At 37.4% G+C, this 19,923-nt stretch overlaps 1 protein-coding gene across 1 annotated transcript in view; it reads left to right on the top strand.

Moving 5' to 3' along the window:
• The window catches only part of CTNNAL1 (catenin (cadherin-associated protein), alpha-like 1), a 61,025-nt gene extending 42,854 nt beyond the window's left edge, over nucleotides 1-18,171 (top strand). Inside the window, exons 11-18 of the mRNA XM_011966374.1 lie at nucleotides 2,800-2,837; nucleotides 7,812-7,862; nucleotides 7,942-8,096; nucleotides 12,470-12,518; nucleotides 16,711-16,767; nucleotides 16,911-17,024; nucleotides 17,690-17,773; nucleotides 17,910-18,171. Of these exons, the coding sequence (XP_011821764.1) occupies nucleotides 2,800-2,837; nucleotides 7,812-7,862; nucleotides 7,942-8,096; nucleotides 12,470-12,518; nucleotides 16,711-16,767; nucleotides 16,911-17,024; nucleotides 17,690-17,773; nucleotides 17,910-17,975 (614 nt within the window). The 3' untranslated portion in view covers nucleotides 17,976-18,171. The remainder of the gene's footprint in view (nucleotides 1-2,799; nucleotides 2,838-7,811; nucleotides 7,863-7,941; nucleotides 8,097-12,469; nucleotides 12,519-16,710; nucleotides 16,768-16,910; nucleotides 17,025-17,689; nucleotides 17,774-17,909) is intronic.
• Nucleotides 18,172-19,923: the final 1,752 nt, after the last annotated feature.

Here is a 19,923-nt window from a genome sequence, read left to right as displayed (position 1 = left end):
GGGAAATAATGTCTATAATTAACTGTAATTTAGATCTCTGTTAGAATTAGATTGCTTTTTCTTGTGTTATTGTCAACTTGTTTGGTTTCTGTTGGCACTGGGGGAAAGAAGAATCTTACCTGCATAGTATGTGGAGGAGGCCTATCTGAAAAAATGATCAATTTTGCAATTATCCTCAAATTCGTATAAATCATTCTGAGTCTAACTGAAGGATGGGAATAGGAAGCAAAACAAAGTATCTGTAAGAGGACCAGAGGGATTAGAACTATCAAGTGATAAATACTACTAGGTGGATGAAAATGGTAGCAAACCAGATTACATAAAAGCTTTCTTTTCACTGGATTTATTTCTCAATGCATTTATTTATACATTCTACTTTCTTTAACTCTGTGGTATCTTAGAGATATAAGAGATACTGAAACAGTTGGTTTTGCCCCAACTTGTGGGAGTGAATATGAACATTTTAGGGCCATGGGCACTATAGAGGATTACTAAGTTAGATAATACAAGATTACTTCTGTAGCTGATTACATTTAAGTAATGATGGTGCCCTTTCAAAATTCTTTTTTATTATTTATTTATTTTTAGTACTTTCCCACTTCTGTTTTTTGTTCTGTTTTTTTGAGACAGTCTTGCTTTGTCACCCAGGCTGAAACAAAACAAAACAAAAAACAGAAAAAAGAACAGACTACAGGCATGCACCACCACGCCGGGCTAATTTTTGTATTTTTAGTAAAGATGAGGTTTCACCATTTTGGCCAGGCTGGTCTTGAATTCCTGACTTTAGGTGATCCACTTGCCTTAGCCTCCTAAAGTGCTAAGAATACAGGCGTGAGCCACCACGCCTGGGTTCCTACTTCCGTTTAATGTGCTCTTTATAATGTGCTAAGACCACTTTTTAAAGGATATTATGGACAGGATTCAGACTTTGAATTAAGACAGATGGTGAATTTTGAAATTCTGAGTGACCTGAAGACTATCTTCTGTTAATATTGCAACTAAATCAGGCACTTTTTTTGCATCAGAGCTTAGAGACAAGGCATGAAAGTAGCCTCTTCCTTTTTAAGTTTTTTCCCCTCACCATTCTGAGATCAGAAAGCCATTAATTAATAAAATTCCCTTACAATTTTGACATTACAAGGAAATGATTTGAATCATAAAGCTATTCTCAAGTACCATTAATTCACTCTTAGCAACAGTTCTTCTTCTAGATAGGCACTGTCCAAGAGAAATAGAATGTGAGACACATATGTAATTTGAAATTTTCTAGGCTAGGCACGGTGGCTCATGCCTGTAATCTCAGCACTTTGGCAGGCCAAGGCGGGAAGATCCACTTGAGCCCAAGGAGTTTGAGACCATCCTGGGCAACATAGTGAGACCTCATCTCTTAAAAAAATACAAATAAATTAGCTGGTGGCACATGCCTGTGGTCCCAGCTACTCAGGAAGCAGAAGGTGGGAGGATCACCTGAGTCCAGGAGGTTGAGGCTGCAGTAAGCCTGTGATCTCCACCACTACATTCCAGCCTGGGTGACAGAGCAAGACCCTGTCTCAAAAAAAAAAAAAAGAAAAAAAAAAGAAAAAAAAATTCTAGTTGGCATAAGAAAAATGAAAAAGAAACTTGAAATTTGTTTTAATAATAATTTTTAACCCAAATATGCAAAATACCATTTAAATGTATAATCAATATTTTAAATTAATATATTTCACATCTTTTTTTCTCCCTTTGTACTACGTCTTCAAAATCTGTTATGTATTATACACTTACAGCACATCTCAGTACAGACTAGCCACATTTCAAGTGCTAAATAGTCACATGTGGCTAGTAGGTTCCACATTTAATAGTACAGTTCTAGATGAAATTTTAAATATTTGTGTAAGCCATTCTGAGACTAACAGGTTTGCCCATTTCATGTAATAGTCATTCTATGAGAAAAGGTGTGATTTAGTGCTCTTATATTATGTTTACTTTTATTAGTTTGGACCATATGAAATTTCAAAATGGTTGAATACCAGCAATTTCATATGGTTCAAACTAATCTATTATAGCTAAATATACTTGTTTTCCTTGAAGAAGAAATTTTTCTTCAAGAAGCAATTACTATGTAGGTCTTGAATTTTTACTCCAGATGTCACAAACCAGCTTTTATAAAAAGTCTATCATTCATTGTAACCTGACTGTATTCAGGACCTGAAAGTTGTAAAGATGATAGATGGGGCAGGGATGATGTGGGCATTACCCATCTCCTTCCTTTCCTCATTATCATGCTTCATGCCATGTGTCAGTTCACAGCCAAAAAACCTCCTGTTATTTGCTTTACTTCATCTTCCTATCTTGTACAGGGGTTTTCTTCTTCCCTGACCGAGAGAATACATTATGAGGTTAGTTGTAAATTATTTGGTCTGGTACTTGCAGCAATGGAAGAAGCGCAGATACTGGTACTGATAAAAGAGGAATCAGGTTTCATTAGAGGTAAACTGCTGTAAAAGGAGCACTCTGTGAATGAAGCTGATTGTAAGTGGCAGTAAATGTCAGTGGGACATTTGCCAGTCTCCCTTTATGTTGGGAGAGGTGGAGATTGGCCAGCATAGGTACCTTAGACATGTAGCTGTTGAGAGTCTTCATGTTCACTAGCCAAATTACAATTTTATTTCTGAATTTTATGTAAGGAATAGACTAAGTTATCAAAACTAATGTACTAACATTCCTGTTTGTTTAATTAATACTTTAAAAGTTAAGTGTGAGTAATAGAAAAATATATTAATAGAAAAATTTTTAAGTTATATGTGTTATTTGTAGGAGAGAAGTATGGCTACCTTTCACTTCCAAAGCCAATGGTAAGTAGAAAAATAATGTACATTTTGGAATGTTTTTATTCAGAATTCAAATTATGCTCTTGCCTGTTGCTACTCTCTCCACCACCAATAATTGATGTGACAGAAAAAAGTTAGGATATTAATGTTGACCTCAGAGTTGTTATTCTGGGTAGCAGTCTAGATGTGGCTTATACTCTGAATATTTGTTTTAAGTTTAGGGGTTTGAGAGAATAGATAACATAATTTGTGATTAATAAAAAGCCATATCCCAGTAATAGCATCATAAAAATAAATAAATAAGATATTAAAAAGCCATATCTGAGGTCAGAAGTTGTTTTGTTCTTCCCTAATTTGCAAAGTCATGTTGGAATCACTTTCAGCAAACTAAGGACTTTTATATGCTTTCTACCTAGATGAAAATATGTCATGTCATACATAAGAGAAGAGATACAGAGTGGTATATTAACCAAGTAGTGGTCACAAGATCCCTTTTGGGGGTCAGAAATATTGGAAATTGTGGGCCGGGCATGGTGTCTCATGCCTATAATCCTAGCACTTTGGGAGGCCGAGATGGGCGGATTACCTGAGGTCAGGAGTTCGAGACCAGACTGGCCAACATGGTGAAACCCCATCTCTACTGTAATTAGCCAGGCGTGGTGGCACATGTTTGTAATCCCAGCTGCTCAGGAGGCTGAGGCAGGAGAATTGCTTGAGCCTGGGAGACAGAGGTTGCAGTGAGCTGAGATTGTGCCACTGCACTCCAGCCTGGCCGACAGAGTGAGACTCTGTCTCAAAAAAAAAAAAAAAAAAAAAAAAAAAGGAAATTGTGGATCAAAAATATTTGAAAAAAATATAACAATATAACAATAAAAAATAATGACAGGAACAAAAATCGCTATCTTCTGGCTGACAGCATTTTAACATCAGTCATGTTACCCAGGTGGCATTTTGATGACCTTAGCAATTCATTTATAGAGATCATTCTATGGAAAGTTATAGTTTTGAATAAGATAGATAAGGAAAGTAGAAATGATAGTAAAAAAAAATCAATTATCAAGAAGGACTAATCTTCTGAAACTACCAGGTGTCCTAATAACTGTAACTTAAGAAGTAAAGGAAAACAATGGCCCATGTAGAAGTAGTTTCTGAGCAGGAAGTAATCATGACAGCAAATGAGAAAAATGAAAGACTTGTAAATTATGCCCAGTGTAAAATTATACCCAGTTTCTCAATCACAAAGAAAGGAGTACTTTGATGGCTCACAATATTCATAATAGGCCAAATTATAGGTCAAGGAGGGACAAAAATATTTACTTTATATTAAATACTTCTTGATCACCTACTGTTTGCCAGGCATTTTGCTAGGCCTTGATGAAAGAATGATGAAAAAGACACTAAAATATAAATTCCACAGTAGGGATTTAAAAAAAATATTTTGTTCCCCTTGCCTAGACTGTCTGGTATTCCCCTTGCCTTGACTGTCTGGCACAAATTTGACACTCATAAAATAATTTGATAATTTGCTGAGTCAATGGAAAAGACAGGCATGGCCTCTGCTACTGTGAAGCTTACCGTCTAGCCCAACACTGATCAATAGCAATATACAGTTGGCCCTCCATATCTGAAGTTTCCACATCTGTGAATTCCACATCTGTGAATTCCACCAATTGCAGATCAAAAATATTTGGGGGAAAAAAATACAAAATAACAATATAATGATAAAAATACCAATTTAAAAGCCAAATACAGTGTAACAGCTATTTACATAGCATTTACATTGTATTAAGTTGTTTTGTTTTGTTTTTTTGAGACAGAGTCTCACTCTGTCACCCAGGCTGGAGTGCAATGGTGTGATCTCAGCTCACTGCAACCTCCACCCCCCAGGTTCAAGCGATTCTCCTGCCTCAGCCTCCCGAGTAGCTGGGATTACAGGCACTCACCACCATACCTGGCTAATTTTTGTATTTTTAATAGAGGCAGGGTTTTGCCATGTTGGCCAGACTGACCTGAAGAGATCCGCCCGCCTTGGCTTCCCAAAGTGCTGGGATTACAGGCATGAGCCATCGTGCCTGGCTGTATTAGGTTTTATAAGTAATCTAGAGATGATTTAATGTATACAGGAGGATATGTATAGGTTATATGCAAATAATATGCCATTTTATATAAAGGACTTGAGCATACTGAGGGATGACTATAAATCAAGACATACATATAATTAAAAATTTTATAGTAGTCGTATTAAAAAAGAAACTTGTGAAGTTAATTTACTATCTTTTATTTAATCCAATATATCCCAAATATTATCACTTAAGCATGTAATCAACATATAATTAGGGTAATTTTCATACAGTCATTTTGTCATGCTAAATCTTCAAACTCTGGTGTGTATTTTACCCTTAGGATATATCTCAATCCAGACTAGCCACATTTTAAATGTTCAGTAGCCTTGTGTGGCTAATGGCTACTGTATTGGATAGGTTTAAACTTGTATAAAAAGAAAATGAATAGAGAAGAGAGAAAAATTACTGATGATTATCAATAGTAACAGTGTGGTGAAGAACAGATGGTGAGTATCAGAAGAAAGAACTTGCAATGAAGAGAGATATAAAAGTCTTAAGTCTGGAGTTGTAGAAGTGATCGTGGGAATGGTTGATGATGTAGGAGAAGAACAAATGATAAATCAAATCCCCAAATCAAAAAATGGTCCAAACTTAATTAGTACATTTTTTAAAAAGGAACTGGTATTTAATACTGAAATACAACATTAGGAACTGAAAGCAGCTGGTGAAAAAGCAATCACAATACTGCAAATTAATTCTGTGACTTAAAAAAAAAGAAAACAGTTTCTGTGCCGTAAGCTATTGTCAGAACAGTTTGAAAGTACGGATAGCAATTTGTCTACTTTTGTTATTTGAAGCTAACTTAACCCTAACAGATGGTTTTGTAGCTAATATCCTACTGAGTTTGAGCAAGTAATGATAGACTTACTGTTTTTGTAAGTGTGATAACTTAGGGCTACTAGAAATAATTTTTTGAGAATTAGAAAAGGCATCACAAAGCTTTTAACAGGTTGAATGGAGCAAAGATTTTATTCAACTGAATAGTATTTTTGTCTTTAGTAACAAATCATTTCAGAATCATGAAACATTTTCTTAGTTGAGGATAGCATAGCTAATTATATTCCTAGAAAATTATAGTTCTGTCTTTTAGGAAGCAAAGTTAGAGTCTGGTGCTATTTATATTTAGGGGGCTGACGTCTTTAGCTTTACGTAACTGAAATGAATGCATCTGACTGCATTCCAAAATAGTGTCCACTAGATGGCAAACTTGGCTACATTATTAAGATGGTTTATTTACCTTTTCAGGCAATCACCTTTCAGTCGTCATTAAACTCTTTAATAATCATCATCATTAGTAAAAGTAAAAATAAAAATAATGAAAATGCAACTAAATTAAAAAGAATAATATAAGGTATAAAATTCCAAATAAAATAAAACCTGAAAACCTTGAGGGTGTTCCTTACTTTTTAAAATGTTTTTTCAATTGCCTATAGTCAACTCGACCAAGGATGGAGATAAAGATGATGTGACCATTCAAGGAGGAGCCAGACAGATCATTGGTCATATATGTTTATTCTCTCTCTCACTCTCTCTCTCTCTCTGTGTGTCTGTGTGTAACAGGAGTTCCTTTATTTTCATTTTCTGTCCTTCACCTATTTCTTTAATAGTAAACATCATTAGAAAATCTCAAAAGGGCTATGTTCCATGAGCAGATCTAAACTCCATGAGACTGTTTTGTTCTGTGGTGAAACTAGTGACAGAATAGTTGGTCAGAAGTAACAAGTCATGGTAATAAGGGCAACAAAATTATATGTATGGGAAGATCTTTTTCCTTAAAGTCTTTGTGATCATTTTCTCCTTAAGCTAAGTGGACACATGAGTGTTTTGTTTTATTGTAATTTATACTTTGTGTGCATGTATGTGAATCCATACCCGATGTGTGTTTGTGAGTGTGTACGACTTAAGTATATGTTTCCATTTTTAAAAGTTGGCTCCCTGCATCTGCTGGCCCCCTTTTCTCTACAAACCCTAGCTGTTCTGGAACTCCTGCCTCTACTATGGGAGCTTTCACCAGATCGCAGAGTTGGAGGAACCCCCTCTGTGGGCTATCAGCTTCAGAGAACTTCGGAATATATTTTTCAAAGAAATATTGCTATTGGTGGTGGTGTGATTTGTCCTGGTGCTCTATTCTTCAAGTACACTGGCATCAGTGGACTAGCCTGGTAACTAACTAGTATGGAATATTTTCTCCCCTTCTAGGGAAAATACACTCTGAGGTGCAGATAGTTTACATGAAAACAAACTCTCTCTTTCAAAAATAGGGAACCATTGAACATTGGTTCACGTATTAAATTCAGAATCCTAAGTATAATCTCTTTACACCTTGGGATATGAGATTAGCAGTTGGGATATCAATGAAACTAGAGTGTTGAAATTTAGCCTTCTAAGAGCAAATTAGTTAAAGGAATTGAATTCTGGAGTCATAACATGAGGAATGTATAGAAAACTACATATAGTGGCTAATTTTAATATATCATTTCATAAGAATAATTCAAGTATTTTAAGAATCTTGTTGAACAGAGAGGCCAGGGAGGTTCGGGGGCATAGTAATTGGATTCCAGGAATACTGCAGAAGTTGTCTTGTGTCCCTGGAAGCTCTTGTGAAAAGAGGAGAGCAGCTGTCAGCACAGAGGCCACAGAGCACAGAGGGCACTGACCTGCTTTCTCTGGCTCCAGATTTCAAACTAACAACCTATTCAAAGCTGAACTCACCTACTAGTAGAGTCTTTGCAATTGGTAAAATATTCAGTCATTACATACTGAATATTTTAAACTGTTGTTACAAGTACTTTGTTATGCTTTGTATTACTGTTGCATTTCCTTACAGTTTAATGTACTGCTTTTTAAGATAATCTTAATCTTTTTATTGTCACAGAAGAATAATGCAAACCTGAAATCATTAAAGCCAGACAAGCCTGACTCTGAGGTAAGACCTATTCCTACATCTAATCTGCCTTTTATATCAATAGTGATAAAGTCGTGTGATTAAAATGTATGTTTCGTAGGAGCAAGCCAAGATAGTAAAGCTTGGACTTAAGCTGGGTTTGCTCACCTCTGATGCTGACTGCGAAATTGAGAAGTGGGAAGATCAGGAGAATGAGATTGTTCAATATGGACGGAACATGTCCAGTATGGCCTATTCTCTGTATTTATTTACTAGGTAAATGTAGTTGAATTTTTATTTTTTAAATCAGTATGATAATATCTGGTATAAAGAAAAAAAGTTCCATGTGAAATCATTGATAGGTTAAAGTCAGTATCAAATATATGGTAAAAGACTAAGAATAGTTACTATGACAAGTTACTTAAGTGAATGCAGTAAGAAGACACATGTATTTAATTAGGATTTACATTTAGAAGGGATCTTCTGCTAGGTTTCTGCCCACTCTTTCCATCATTGAAATAATTTTACTTCTTGCTTTTTTGTTTTCCTGCATATTGATGCCTCTCCCAGCCAGCATCAGTACGTTAACAAAACATGCCTTTTATGCCTTTATACAGTGATTGACTAGATACAGATGAAGATTGATTAGACACAGATCACAGAATAGAGCTATGAGGCCTATGTCAATAGCGTGCCAAATCTCTGTGAGTCAGCATTCATTATGTAGAGAATTCCCCTAACTTTAATGTTATCTGACCTATATTCTCTGTCTTGTTCATATTACAAGACTCTTGATCAAATGCCTTGTTGATGTCAATGTTAGTCATATTTCAGTCTTCCATTATACTAATCTATACATAAGGTATAGTAATTCTGCTTAGTTAAAATCAGTTATCTGCTCAATAATCCGTTCTAGAATTTTCTCAAGGAATAACTTCAAGCTTTCACTCAGTTTCTGAAATCTATCTTTTTCACTTTTGGAAACCTGGGAAATACTTGATATCTCCAGTTTTCTGGCTCCTCTCCTACTCATTCTGATTTTGAAAAGGTTATCCACAGTGGGACACACCTGTAGGTTGCTTCAGTATTCTAGAGACTGAGCTCAACTAAAGTTGTGAAGGATCTCTGCAACTGTGTGGGATTTGGGACTCAATAAATAGCACCCCCTGCCGGGCACGGTGGCTCACGCCTGTAATCCCATCACTTTGGGAGGCCGAGGCAGGCGGATCACGAGGTCAGGAGGCCGAGACCATGCTGGTTAACACAGTGAAACCCCGTCTCTACTAAAAAAAAAAAAAAAATACAAAAATTAGCCGGGCATGGTGGCGGGCGCCTGTAGTCCCAGCTACTCAGGAGGCTGAGGCAGGAAAATGGTGTGAAACTGGGAGGTGGAGCTTGCAGTGAGCCAAGATCGTGCCACTGCACTCCAGCCTGGGTGACAGGGTGAGACTCCATCTCAAAAAAATTAAAAAAATAAATAAAATAAATAAATAAATAAATAAATAGCACCCCCTTTTCCCACCCAAGTTTTGAGCAAAATGAAAAATAAGCAAAAGAGTAGGTGGATGGGAGCTGGTAACATTTATATTGATAAAGCTGATATTGGAGAATGTAGTTTATGTCCATAGGCAATTAAGTTTTGAAAAATGATCCCTAGAATTACAAAGTCTTACCTTATAGGGATACAATGTATCTCTATAAAACACGTGGAAGACCAGTTATATCTGAAAGGCAGCTTCACTTCCAAGAGAAAAAGGAGAAAAGAAAGGGTTAATGTATTCAATTTATTTTTGCCAAGTCACCAGGAAGACTGAAAAGATAAGATCCGCTCCCTTTATGGGATGGGATTAGGTGAGGCGGCAGAGAGAAGTGAGGGATGCTATGCTGGTGAAGATTCCTTCCTATAGAAGGAGGATTAAGAGTGGAGAAGATGCAGTCCCAAGCTTAGAGGCATCATTTTCCTCTTGATGACGTCTTGTACCTTTTCTAGATAGATAATTCTCTGGAAAAAGAAGGCAGAAATGATAGGAGTTAGAAATTTTGCTGCTGTTTAGCTATCATTTGTCAGTACCTTATCATATTTTCCATCATTGGAGATCATTCCTTTGGTGGTTTCCTTCCATTGTTCTTAACTGTTGTTAGCAAGCTTCTCCTGTGATTTGAGTCTTCCCAACATGAATTTTGACCTTTTTAAGTTCATACCTTTTTATAATCTGATGGCCCAGGTCTCCAAAAGAATGCAAAATGGAGCTCCTGTGTTTACCCACAATAAATTTGCACAGACTAACTGAAATAACAAAAATCTCAGCTTTTGGCTGGAATCAAGCTAGTTATTTCCATGGTGATGAAAATCATGCTTTTAAAAAATGTTTTTGAATAATAAGACTTGGGGGAATATATTATTACTTAACGAATATAGTTTGATATGTAAAATCTTCCCAGATGAAGGGTTTATTAGTAGACTTTTCTGGTTTTTTTTTTTTTTTTTTTTTTTGAGACGGAGCCTTGCTCTGTCGCCCAGGCTGGAGTGCAGTGGCATGATCTCGGCTCACTGCAACCTTCGCCTCCTGAGTTCAAGCGATTCTGTTGCCTCAGCCTCCCGATTAGCTGGGATTACAGGCACACATCATTATGCCTGGCTAATTTTTGTATTTAAAAAAAATTTTTTTTTTTTTTAGACGGAGTTTTGCTCTGTTGCCCAGGCTGGAGTGCAGTGGCACAATCTCGGCTCACTGCAGTCTCCGTCTCCTGGGTTCAAGTGATTCTCCTGCCTCAGCCTCCCAAGTAGCTGGGATTACATGTGCCACCATGCCTGGCTAATTTTTGTAGTTTTAGTAGAGATGGGATTTCACCATTTTGGCGAGGCTGGTCTCAAACTCCTGACCTCAGGTGATCTGCCCTCCTCAGCCTCTCAAAGTGCTGGGATTACAGGTGTGAGCCACCACGCCTGGCCTAATTTTTGTGTTTGTAATAGAGATGGGGTTTTGCCATATTAGCCAGGATGGTCTCAAACTCCTGACCTCAGGTGATCTGCCCACCCTGGCCTCCTGAAGTGCTGGGATTACAGACATGAGCCACCATGTCTGGCCAACTTTTTAAAAAAAGATTATAGTATCCCCTTTAATTAGTTGTTATTTCAGAATATTTCAGGATGGCATGCTCAGTATTTTTTGTTTCAGTGTCAGAATAGTAGAGAGTATCCCGCTCACGCCTGTAATTCTAACACTTTGGCCGGGCGCGGTGGCTCAAGCCTGTAATCCCAGCACTTTGGGAGGCCGAGACGGGAGGATCACGAGGTCAGGAGATCGAGACCATCCTGGCTAACACGGTGAAACCCCGTCTCTACTAAAAATACAAAAAACTAGCCGGGCGAGGTGGCGGGCGCCTGTAGTCCCAGCCTCCGGGAGGCTGAGGCCGGAGAATGGCGTGAACCCAGGAGGCGGAGCTTGCAGTGAGCTGAGATCCGGCCACGGCACTCCAACCTGGGCGGCAGAGCGAGACTCCGCCTCAAAAAAAAAAAGAGAGTATCCCATGGACACTGGGAAACATGAGGGGTTGCACTGTGAGGGGAAGCTCTGTGGAACAGGACTTCTTCCTAGAATATAGTTATTGGATAGTAGTGATGACATTCCAGAGAATAAAATGGGTTTTTCTGTAATAGATAAATACCTTGTGGTGGTTTTCCTGGTCAAATTTATAGCCGTTCCTCAGGCTACTGTTTAAGGTTCTCTTAATAATTTATATGATTTCTTAATGATTTACATGTAATCATTCATATTTCTTAATAATTTATATATTTAAGATTTTCTAGTGCCTTATAGTTTTTCAAAATTTCAAACTTACTAGTACCTTATAGTTTTTAATGTGGTTTTTGCTTCATCATTTCATTTGACCTTCACAACGGTTTATCAGCGAACAGGAATGATATGTTCACATCTCCTGTCTCTGAAGTGGAAGAACTGGTTGCTACTAGATTCCAGATTTTGTGACTTATCCCTAGTTCTTTTCTCCTCTTAATGCATTTGGTTATTCTTATTATAATTTACTTTTCACTTTTTAGGGTTCTTAATTCTTCTTTGTAGTTTTTAATCTGCTGTTCCTCAATCTTCTGATGAGAGTGGTAGCACAAGTATTATTATGACTACTTTATTCACTCAAAATTGAATGTTAAGTGATATGCCTCATCAAGGTTAGATAATTGAGTTACTACCAGAATTGAAATAAGAATTAGAAGTGAAATGTTCTGACTTTTGGTTTGATCCTCTTTCCATTATATAACAAAGGCTTTTGGTCAAGACATTATCAGATCTCATATATTTAATTTATGAAATAAACTGAAAAAGGTTAAAAAGAGAAATGGAACTTCAATATAACTTGTTTGTTTAAATTTTTTTATATTATGAAATTAACATACATAAGGTTTACTTGGGGAAAAAAGTATCCTAAGAAATAATTGTTAAATATTAAAGTTGCTTTAAGAATAAAGTTACAATATTATCAATCTATTCATATTATTCTTCAAAATTTAGGATTTGTTAATACACAAATAAATGTATCTCCTCTATTACATGTTAATATAAAATGTTAATATTATAAAATAAATTTTCAGGTAATAACTTTTTGTTACCTTCTTAACAATTTTATTTTAGAGGAGAGGGGCCACTGAAAACTTCTCAGGATTTAATTCATCAACTAGAGGTATGCCTTGTTTCCCTTTTATGCTAGTACTTTGATTTCGGGCTAAAAGTGGGTTATAAATGTTTTCCACATGATTTATTACATCATGTGTATATGCTTACATCTGTACATACCTGTGTGCTACAGAGAGCAGTACAAAAGTAGAAAGGTAGATGGCTTGCAGTGACATTTTGCAAAACTATCCTGACCTCATTGGAAAGAAATTTAAAATATTATGAGCATAAAGTAGAATGGGCTTTACTGATAGTCAACAGATGCAATAATAAGCTTTAGGTTTACCTAAGTAGATGAAAATACCCTGTAAGCAAATGTAAATCCAGAGTTCTAGAAAGACTTTTGGCCTCTTCATTATCGAATTGGATAAAATATATTGATTAAATGAGATAACACATGAGAGAGCATCTGTTAAAATGCTTAAGACTATTAGAGGATATTAAGTACATGTTAGTTTCCTTCTTTCCTGCCGTATTCATGATAATTTAGGGCATGAAAGGAGAGACAGATATGCTAACACTCACTCTTGTGCCATGTGTCTTAACAGGACTCCACGTAGGCCCATCTGTAATTCTACTCCCTCTAGTTAGAAGTTTTAGATTGGCAAGTGGGTTGCAAAATTCCTTTTATGTTTTCCCTGATCCCCATGTTAGCCTGTTTGCCTCTCTAGAACCAAGAGCATTCTTGTATGTAAATTTGAAATTTCTGTCACTTTATCACTCATATAGTTTCCTTTGGCATTCCCATGTATATCTGAGATTTGAAATTTCTATCACTTTAGGCCGGGCGTGGTGGCTCACGCCTGTAATCCCAGCACTTTGGGAGGCTGAGGTGGGTGGATCGTGAGGTTAGGAGATTGAGACCATCCTGGCTAACATGGTGAAACCCCGTCTCCACTAAAAATACAAAAAATTAGCTGGGCATGGTTGCGGGCGCCTGCAGTCGCAGCTACTTGGGAGGCTGAGGCAGGAGAATGGCGTGAACCCGGGTGGCGGAGCTTGCAGTGAGCTGAGATCATGCCACTGCACTCCAGCCTGGGAGACAGAGAGAAACTCCGTCTCAAAAAAAAAAGGAGAAAAGAAATTTCTATCACTTTATCATTCTTATATAGTTTTGTCTGGCGTTCTGCAGGAAAGGGATTTCAGCTTAAGAGGATGATTGTCAACGTAATCAGAAGTATTATAGAAAATATGTCTTCCAGATTTTTCTCTAGACTATAAATGAGCTATTTCGCTTAAGATAGTTGAAATAAATGCTGGACTTTTTTTTTTTTTTTTCCAATTTGGCCCAAGTCCATTCTGTCATACCACCCTGTAGGGTTGTTTTACTACAAAAGATCCACTACTTACCTTCTTCCTATGTGAGCTTAGTCATTAAACCAGTGTCCATTGAATTGTCTCCAAACTGTGATGAACATAAAATCACATACTTCATTCAACAAATAGTTATGGAACTTGTGCTATATGTCAGATCTGGGAGAAAAGAACTCTGTGGAGAAAAGTGAACAAGGCAAAGCTCCTGCCCCCATAGAGCTTATGTTCTAGTGGCAGAATACAGACAATAAAAATTTAAGCATTCAGTGCACATATGTAAGTACGTGGAGATAAAATCATGTAGGACTAGAATACAGAGGTAGTAGAGGGGTGGTCAGAAAAGACCTCTCTAAGGAGCTAATGTTTGAGTAGAGACAGTAATGAAGTGAGAGAGTTGAATGGATAAATGAGGGTAGAGGATTTTAGATAGCCAAAACAAGTGCAAAGCCCTGAGGTGCAGGGTAGGGCTGGGTGTATCACAAGAGTAAGAAGGCAATTATAGATGGGAGTGAAGTGAGCCAGAAGGAAAGTGGTAAAATATGATGTCTCTGTAGGCCATGGGGAGAACTTAAATTTTTTTTTTTTTTTTTTTTTTTTTTTTTTTTGAGACAGAGTCTCACTCTGTTGTCGGGCTGGAGTGCAGTGGCACGATCTTGGCTCACTGCAACCTCTGCCTCCTGGGTTCAAGTGATTTTTCTGCCTCAGCCTCCCGAGTAGCTGGGACTACAGGTGTGCGCTACCACAACCAGCTAATTTTTGTATTTTAGTAGAGACGGGGCTTCACCATGTTGGCCGGGATGGTCTCGATCTCTTGACCTTGTGATTCACCCACCTCAGCCTCCCAAAGTGCTGAGATTACAGGCCTGAGCCACCACGCCCAGCCAATCCTATTATGTTTTAAGTAAGGTTTTTGGCTATGCCAACAGAGTAAGTGGTAGTGCCACTTTCTGAGACAGGGAACACTGAGGGAGAACACTAGATTTAGAGGGTGGAAATCAAGCATTTTGTTTTGCACATGTTAAGTACAAGGTCAGATAGGAAATACACTTGGCCTTCCCTATCTGCAGGTTTTGCATCTGCAGATTCAACCAACTATGGATTGAAAATATCCAAAACAGTAAAAAAAGGCTGGGCACAATGGCTCACTCCTATAACCCTAGCACTTTGGGAGACCAAGCTGGGAGGATCACTTGAGTCCAGGAGTTTGAGACCAGCCTGGGCAACATAGTGAGACCTTGTCTCTACAAAAAATAATTTATAAAAACTAGCGGGGCATGGTGGCACACATCTGTAGTCCTAGCTACTCAGGAGGCTGAGGCAGGAGGATTGCTTGAGCCTGGGAGGTCGAGGCTTTAGTGAGCTGTGATCCCACCACTTCAGTTCACTCTGGGCAACAGAGTGAGACCCCTGTCTCAAAAAAAAAAAAAAAAAAAAAAAAAAAACCAATAAAACCTAACTACAGTAAAAAAAAAAAAAAAAATACATTTTAACAAGTTAGAGTTCCAAGGGGGGGAAAAACAATACAGTATAACTACGATTTACTTAGTATTTACATGAACTATAATTATAATTTAGAGATGAGATGATTTAAAGTATATGGGATGATGCGTGTAGGTTATAGGCAAATACTACACTGTTTTATTTAAGGGACTGAAGCATCTACAGATTTTAGTATCCTTGGAGAGGTCTGGGAACCAATCTCCCGTGGATACTGAGGGATGGCTGTACAAGACAGATGTCAGGATAGTTCAGGAGTGCAGACAGAGACTTGGGAGTTATCAGCTTTCAGGTAGTTTTAAAACCATCATACTCTATGAGACAGATATGGATTTTGTCCCCAAGGGGTTTGCAGTCCAGAAGGAAAGAGAAAGTTTGCAGAATAGAAAGTGGTAACATGAAGTGATAAGGAACACTTGGGGAAGTGAATCATTTCATTTGGTTGGAATTTAGATGTAAAGTTTACTGGTTTCCCTTTTAAAGGGAAGGTTGCAAAGTACGATTTGACCTTGAGATCACTTTATCCAATGATAGCAAGGTGTTAAGCCCTTTGAATAGAGGGCAAAAACTAACTCTGGAATTATTGCCTCCTCCTTCTTAGTATTCTTTAATTTATTTCGAAGACCTATTACTTTCATTCACAAATCACTTCCAGATTTTCCCTGTTCTCTCCATTATTACTGCTGCCACCTAAAACTAAGCCTTCCTCCCTTTACTCCCCTGGCATCTCACTCCGAAATACTCTGCAAACCATCTTAACATAATATCCTAAATACTTCTATCATACCTGCCCAACCTTATTTTTCATGGTTCTTCTCCATCATCCTGTTCATCTCACTAAATTATAGAATTTATGGTACATGGTGAATAGTGAAAATTAATCTGAAAAAAAAAAAAAAACAAACTGGAACAAAAACCAACCACCTGGACTGGTTCTCTCAAATGTCTGGTTATGGATGGGTGACAAATTTTGCCTTGCCTAGATGGAAGTGGGAAGGTCCTAACCCTTTTGACCTCATGCTTGAAAATTCATCATCCTTTTATAATTGAGCATATGTGAAATGAGCTCTAGGTCCCTTGAGTAATCTAGACATAATTTGTGTGGCTGAATATCACACAACTGCGTGACCCTCCAGAATAATTGGAGGTCTGGTGTAGGGAAGCCTCTCCAGGGATGGATTCTGCATCTGGTCTGTGAAAACTCCTTCAGAAAACAGGTAAACACTTGTGCATTCCTGGTACAGGAAAAAGTTTAGGAGTTCCATGACAGACTTTTTATGTCTAGGCTTTATTTTTTAAATTCTATGTAAAAAACATTAGTAAGTGTATTTCTTACCAACTATCCATAGACATCAGTCTAAAATAGTGGTGTTTTCTCTTTCTATCAGGTTTTTGCTGCAGAAGGTTTAAAGCTTACTTCCAGTGTACAAGCTTTTTCAAAACAGGTAACACATGTCTACCTGCCTGGTGCTGGTGGTGGTATTATATATACCCACTTTGGGGTATAATATCAAGGTATAAAGGTATTTAAGGTATTAAAGATGGAGTTTTGTTGCGGGCTGTTATAACTTGCTAAATTACATTTCAGCTGAAAGACGATGACAAGCTTATGCTTCTCCTGGAAATAAACAAGCTAATTCCTCTATGCCACCAGCTCCAGACAGTAACTAAGACTTCTTTGCAGAATAAAGTATTTCTAAAGGTAAAAGAGACATTTGAAAAACGTTCACATATCTATCTTTATCTGGTTAGGGAAAGCCCCTTTTTCTTCAAATAAAGTGTTAATACCCACAGAAGGGCAATTTTATTTCCTTTTTTTCATGCCTTGTCTACAAGAATCATTTATTATCTACCCTTATAACTGACCCCAGAGAGTAGCAGATTCACCAAAGAAAGTAGTTTTTGGGACATCATTAATTCCATAGCACTGAGCAGCTACCCTTCAATTCTGAAGTCATTACCTCTGTAACTAGGACACAGGTGCCTCCGAGTCTGGTCTCCCATAATTTGTCTGAGAGAATATGGGTTTATGCCCACAACGCAGAGTGCAAGGAATTGCAAAGGATGGGATTTAATTCCACTATTTGGAGTGTTTTGAGAAGCCCCTAAACAGCCTGCATTAGAATGATGAATTTTCCACCCACTGTTTCTGCTGAGGTTCCATGAGATAGACATGAGATGTAGGCAGTGACCTCTGCACCTGTGTCCTGGGGCTTTAAGTCAGCTCATGTGCCTAAATCCATATATCTTTCACAATCCCTTAGATTTCCATATGGAGAAAATTTTATCATGTTAAAACTAAATAAATGGTAAGGTCTTTTAAATACTACTTTTAGAATATCATTTGCATGCTTTTTGTCACTGTAGGTTGATAAGTGTATTACAAAGACAAGATCCATGATGGCTCTCTTAGTCCAACTTCTTTCACTTTGTTATAAACTGCTGAAGAAGGTGAGATAGCTTTTCTATTTTAGACTCATACTTTAAAAATTGGTTAAAAGGAAAATGCAAAAGAAAATAGTTACTACTTAATTTTGTAATTTTTTTTCAGAGTGAAACAGATACTAATTGTCTTAACTCTTTCCAGCTTCAGATGGAAAATAACGGATGGGTCTCAGTTACAAATAAGGACAGTATGGATGGTAAAATCTGAGAGGCTTTTGGGATCAGATCTCGGGAACATCATGTGATGAAGCTGACATTTTAAAAAAGCAAATGATCCTTTATGTTTTTGGAAATTCATCAATTTTATAAAGAAAACAATATTGAAATTTTGCTCTATTTTCTGATCATGAAACTGTAAAGCTTTTTGACAACTAATAAATGTCATGGCAATTGCTAGATTCTAATTGTAGTGTGATTTAAAAATAGAACATTGCACTAGTGTTCTTTAAAAGTCAAACCAAATATCCCAACTGTCCAAAGGATAATTTAATCCAAAGAAGCTATTTTGAATATGTGTTCGCCTTTGGCATATTTTACCTTAACTGTTTTCTTTCTTTATCATCTAGATCACTAATTTCAGCAGCAAACATACAATAGTCTGGGTGAACGCAGGGTTTTCCTTAAACCTGTGGACTCTTCTTCAATCCCTCTCTTTACCAAGTGTGACAAAAATCCCCTTGATGACCCTGTCCCAGATCATCCATGCGAGCAGCAAGTTTGTCCCCTAATAAGCATTTTATACAGCAAGGGTGGGTCTGCTGTGCTATGTATGTCCCTCTCCTACTCCTAAAAGCAAGGTAATGGAACTCCACAGAATCCTTGGTTCTAGTTCTAGCGTAGCTGACTGAATTATTAGTTGGGATTCTAAGCCTATCTTTTAGGCTTAAAAGATATTTTGAACTTTCTCAGTATTGATTGATGGAATGGAAGATAAAGACAGAATAAGGAAGCCAAGAAGCTATCTAAATTCTGAATATCATCATATATATATATATATATATGGATTTGAAATGTTCACTATAAAACAAAAACATCGTTTAGTTTTTTAAATTTAGGAGTTTAAAGCTTTTCTTGCCGGGCGCGGTGGCTCAAGCCTGTAATCCCAGCACTTTGGGAGGCCGAGACGGGTGGATCACAAGGTCAGGAGATCGAGACCATCCTGGCTAACACGGTGAAACCCCATCTCTACTAAAAATACAAAAAACTAGCCGGGCGAGCTGGCGGGCGCCTGTAGTCCCAGCTACTCGGGAGGCTGAGGCAGGAGAATGGCGTAAACCCGGGAGGCGGAGCTTGCAGTGAGCTGAGATCCGGCCACTGCACTCCAGCCTGGGTGACAGAGCGAGACTCTGTCTCAAAAATAAAAAAAATAAAAAAAATAAAGCTTTTCTTGTTTTTGTGGGTGGGGTCATGATTGAAGGATCTGTTTTACAGGTTTTCTCCTTATAATATAGTATGGCCAACTTTGTGGTGGGCTCCAGTCATAGTATTTGTATCTTAATGCTTTAACATTCATTTTGAAATCTAACAGGGCATGCCAGTTATCAAATGGCAGTAGATAATATAAGCTCATCTGATGATCTTTATCTGGGTAAGCCACCACAATCAGTATTCACAAAAGATCTGGAAGAACCACAGTACTGTCAACTGACCACAGCTAGTCAATATTTTATTGAGGAAAATTTTCACTGTAGTCCTTCGGGAGAAAATGTGATGCACTCAGCTCTGTTAATAACCTTTGTAAAATTGTTCCTTAAACAGTCAAAATCATTAAGCATGATTTTTATTCTCTGAAACCAAAGTATTATTTTAAATTACAATAGAAATAATGGGAGAATGATGTGAGGTAATGTCATATGTAAAATGCTATACACAATTATTTTAATATGTTTAGTCTTTGTTTATGAAGCCTTCAAGAGTCATTGTGCTACTTAAAGTGAGGATCTGCTGGTTTGTTTATATTTTCAGCTAATAGCACCATCATGGAGGTGTTTATCCACTTACTACACGTTATCATGTCTGGGGGTTATATTTAGGGAGACAGTTATCCTGGTACTCAGATTGTAAGTTTTTCCTGTGAACCAAAATGTTAAGTTTTATTTACAAAATAATACTTTGTAAATCATTAAAACTTAAAAATCCCAACCCCGACTTGTACT

The sequence above is a fragment of the Mandrillus leucophaeus genome, unplaced genomic scaffold (genome assembly GCF_000951045.1).
Source record: "Mandrillus leucophaeus isolate KB7577 unplaced genomic scaffold, Mleu.le_1.0 Scaffold76, whole genome shotgun sequence".
NCBI lineage: Eukaryota > Metazoa > Chordata > Mammalia > Primates > Cercopithecidae > Mandrillus > Mandrillus leucophaeus.
This window is presented reverse-complemented; position numbering and strand designations above follow the sequence as displayed.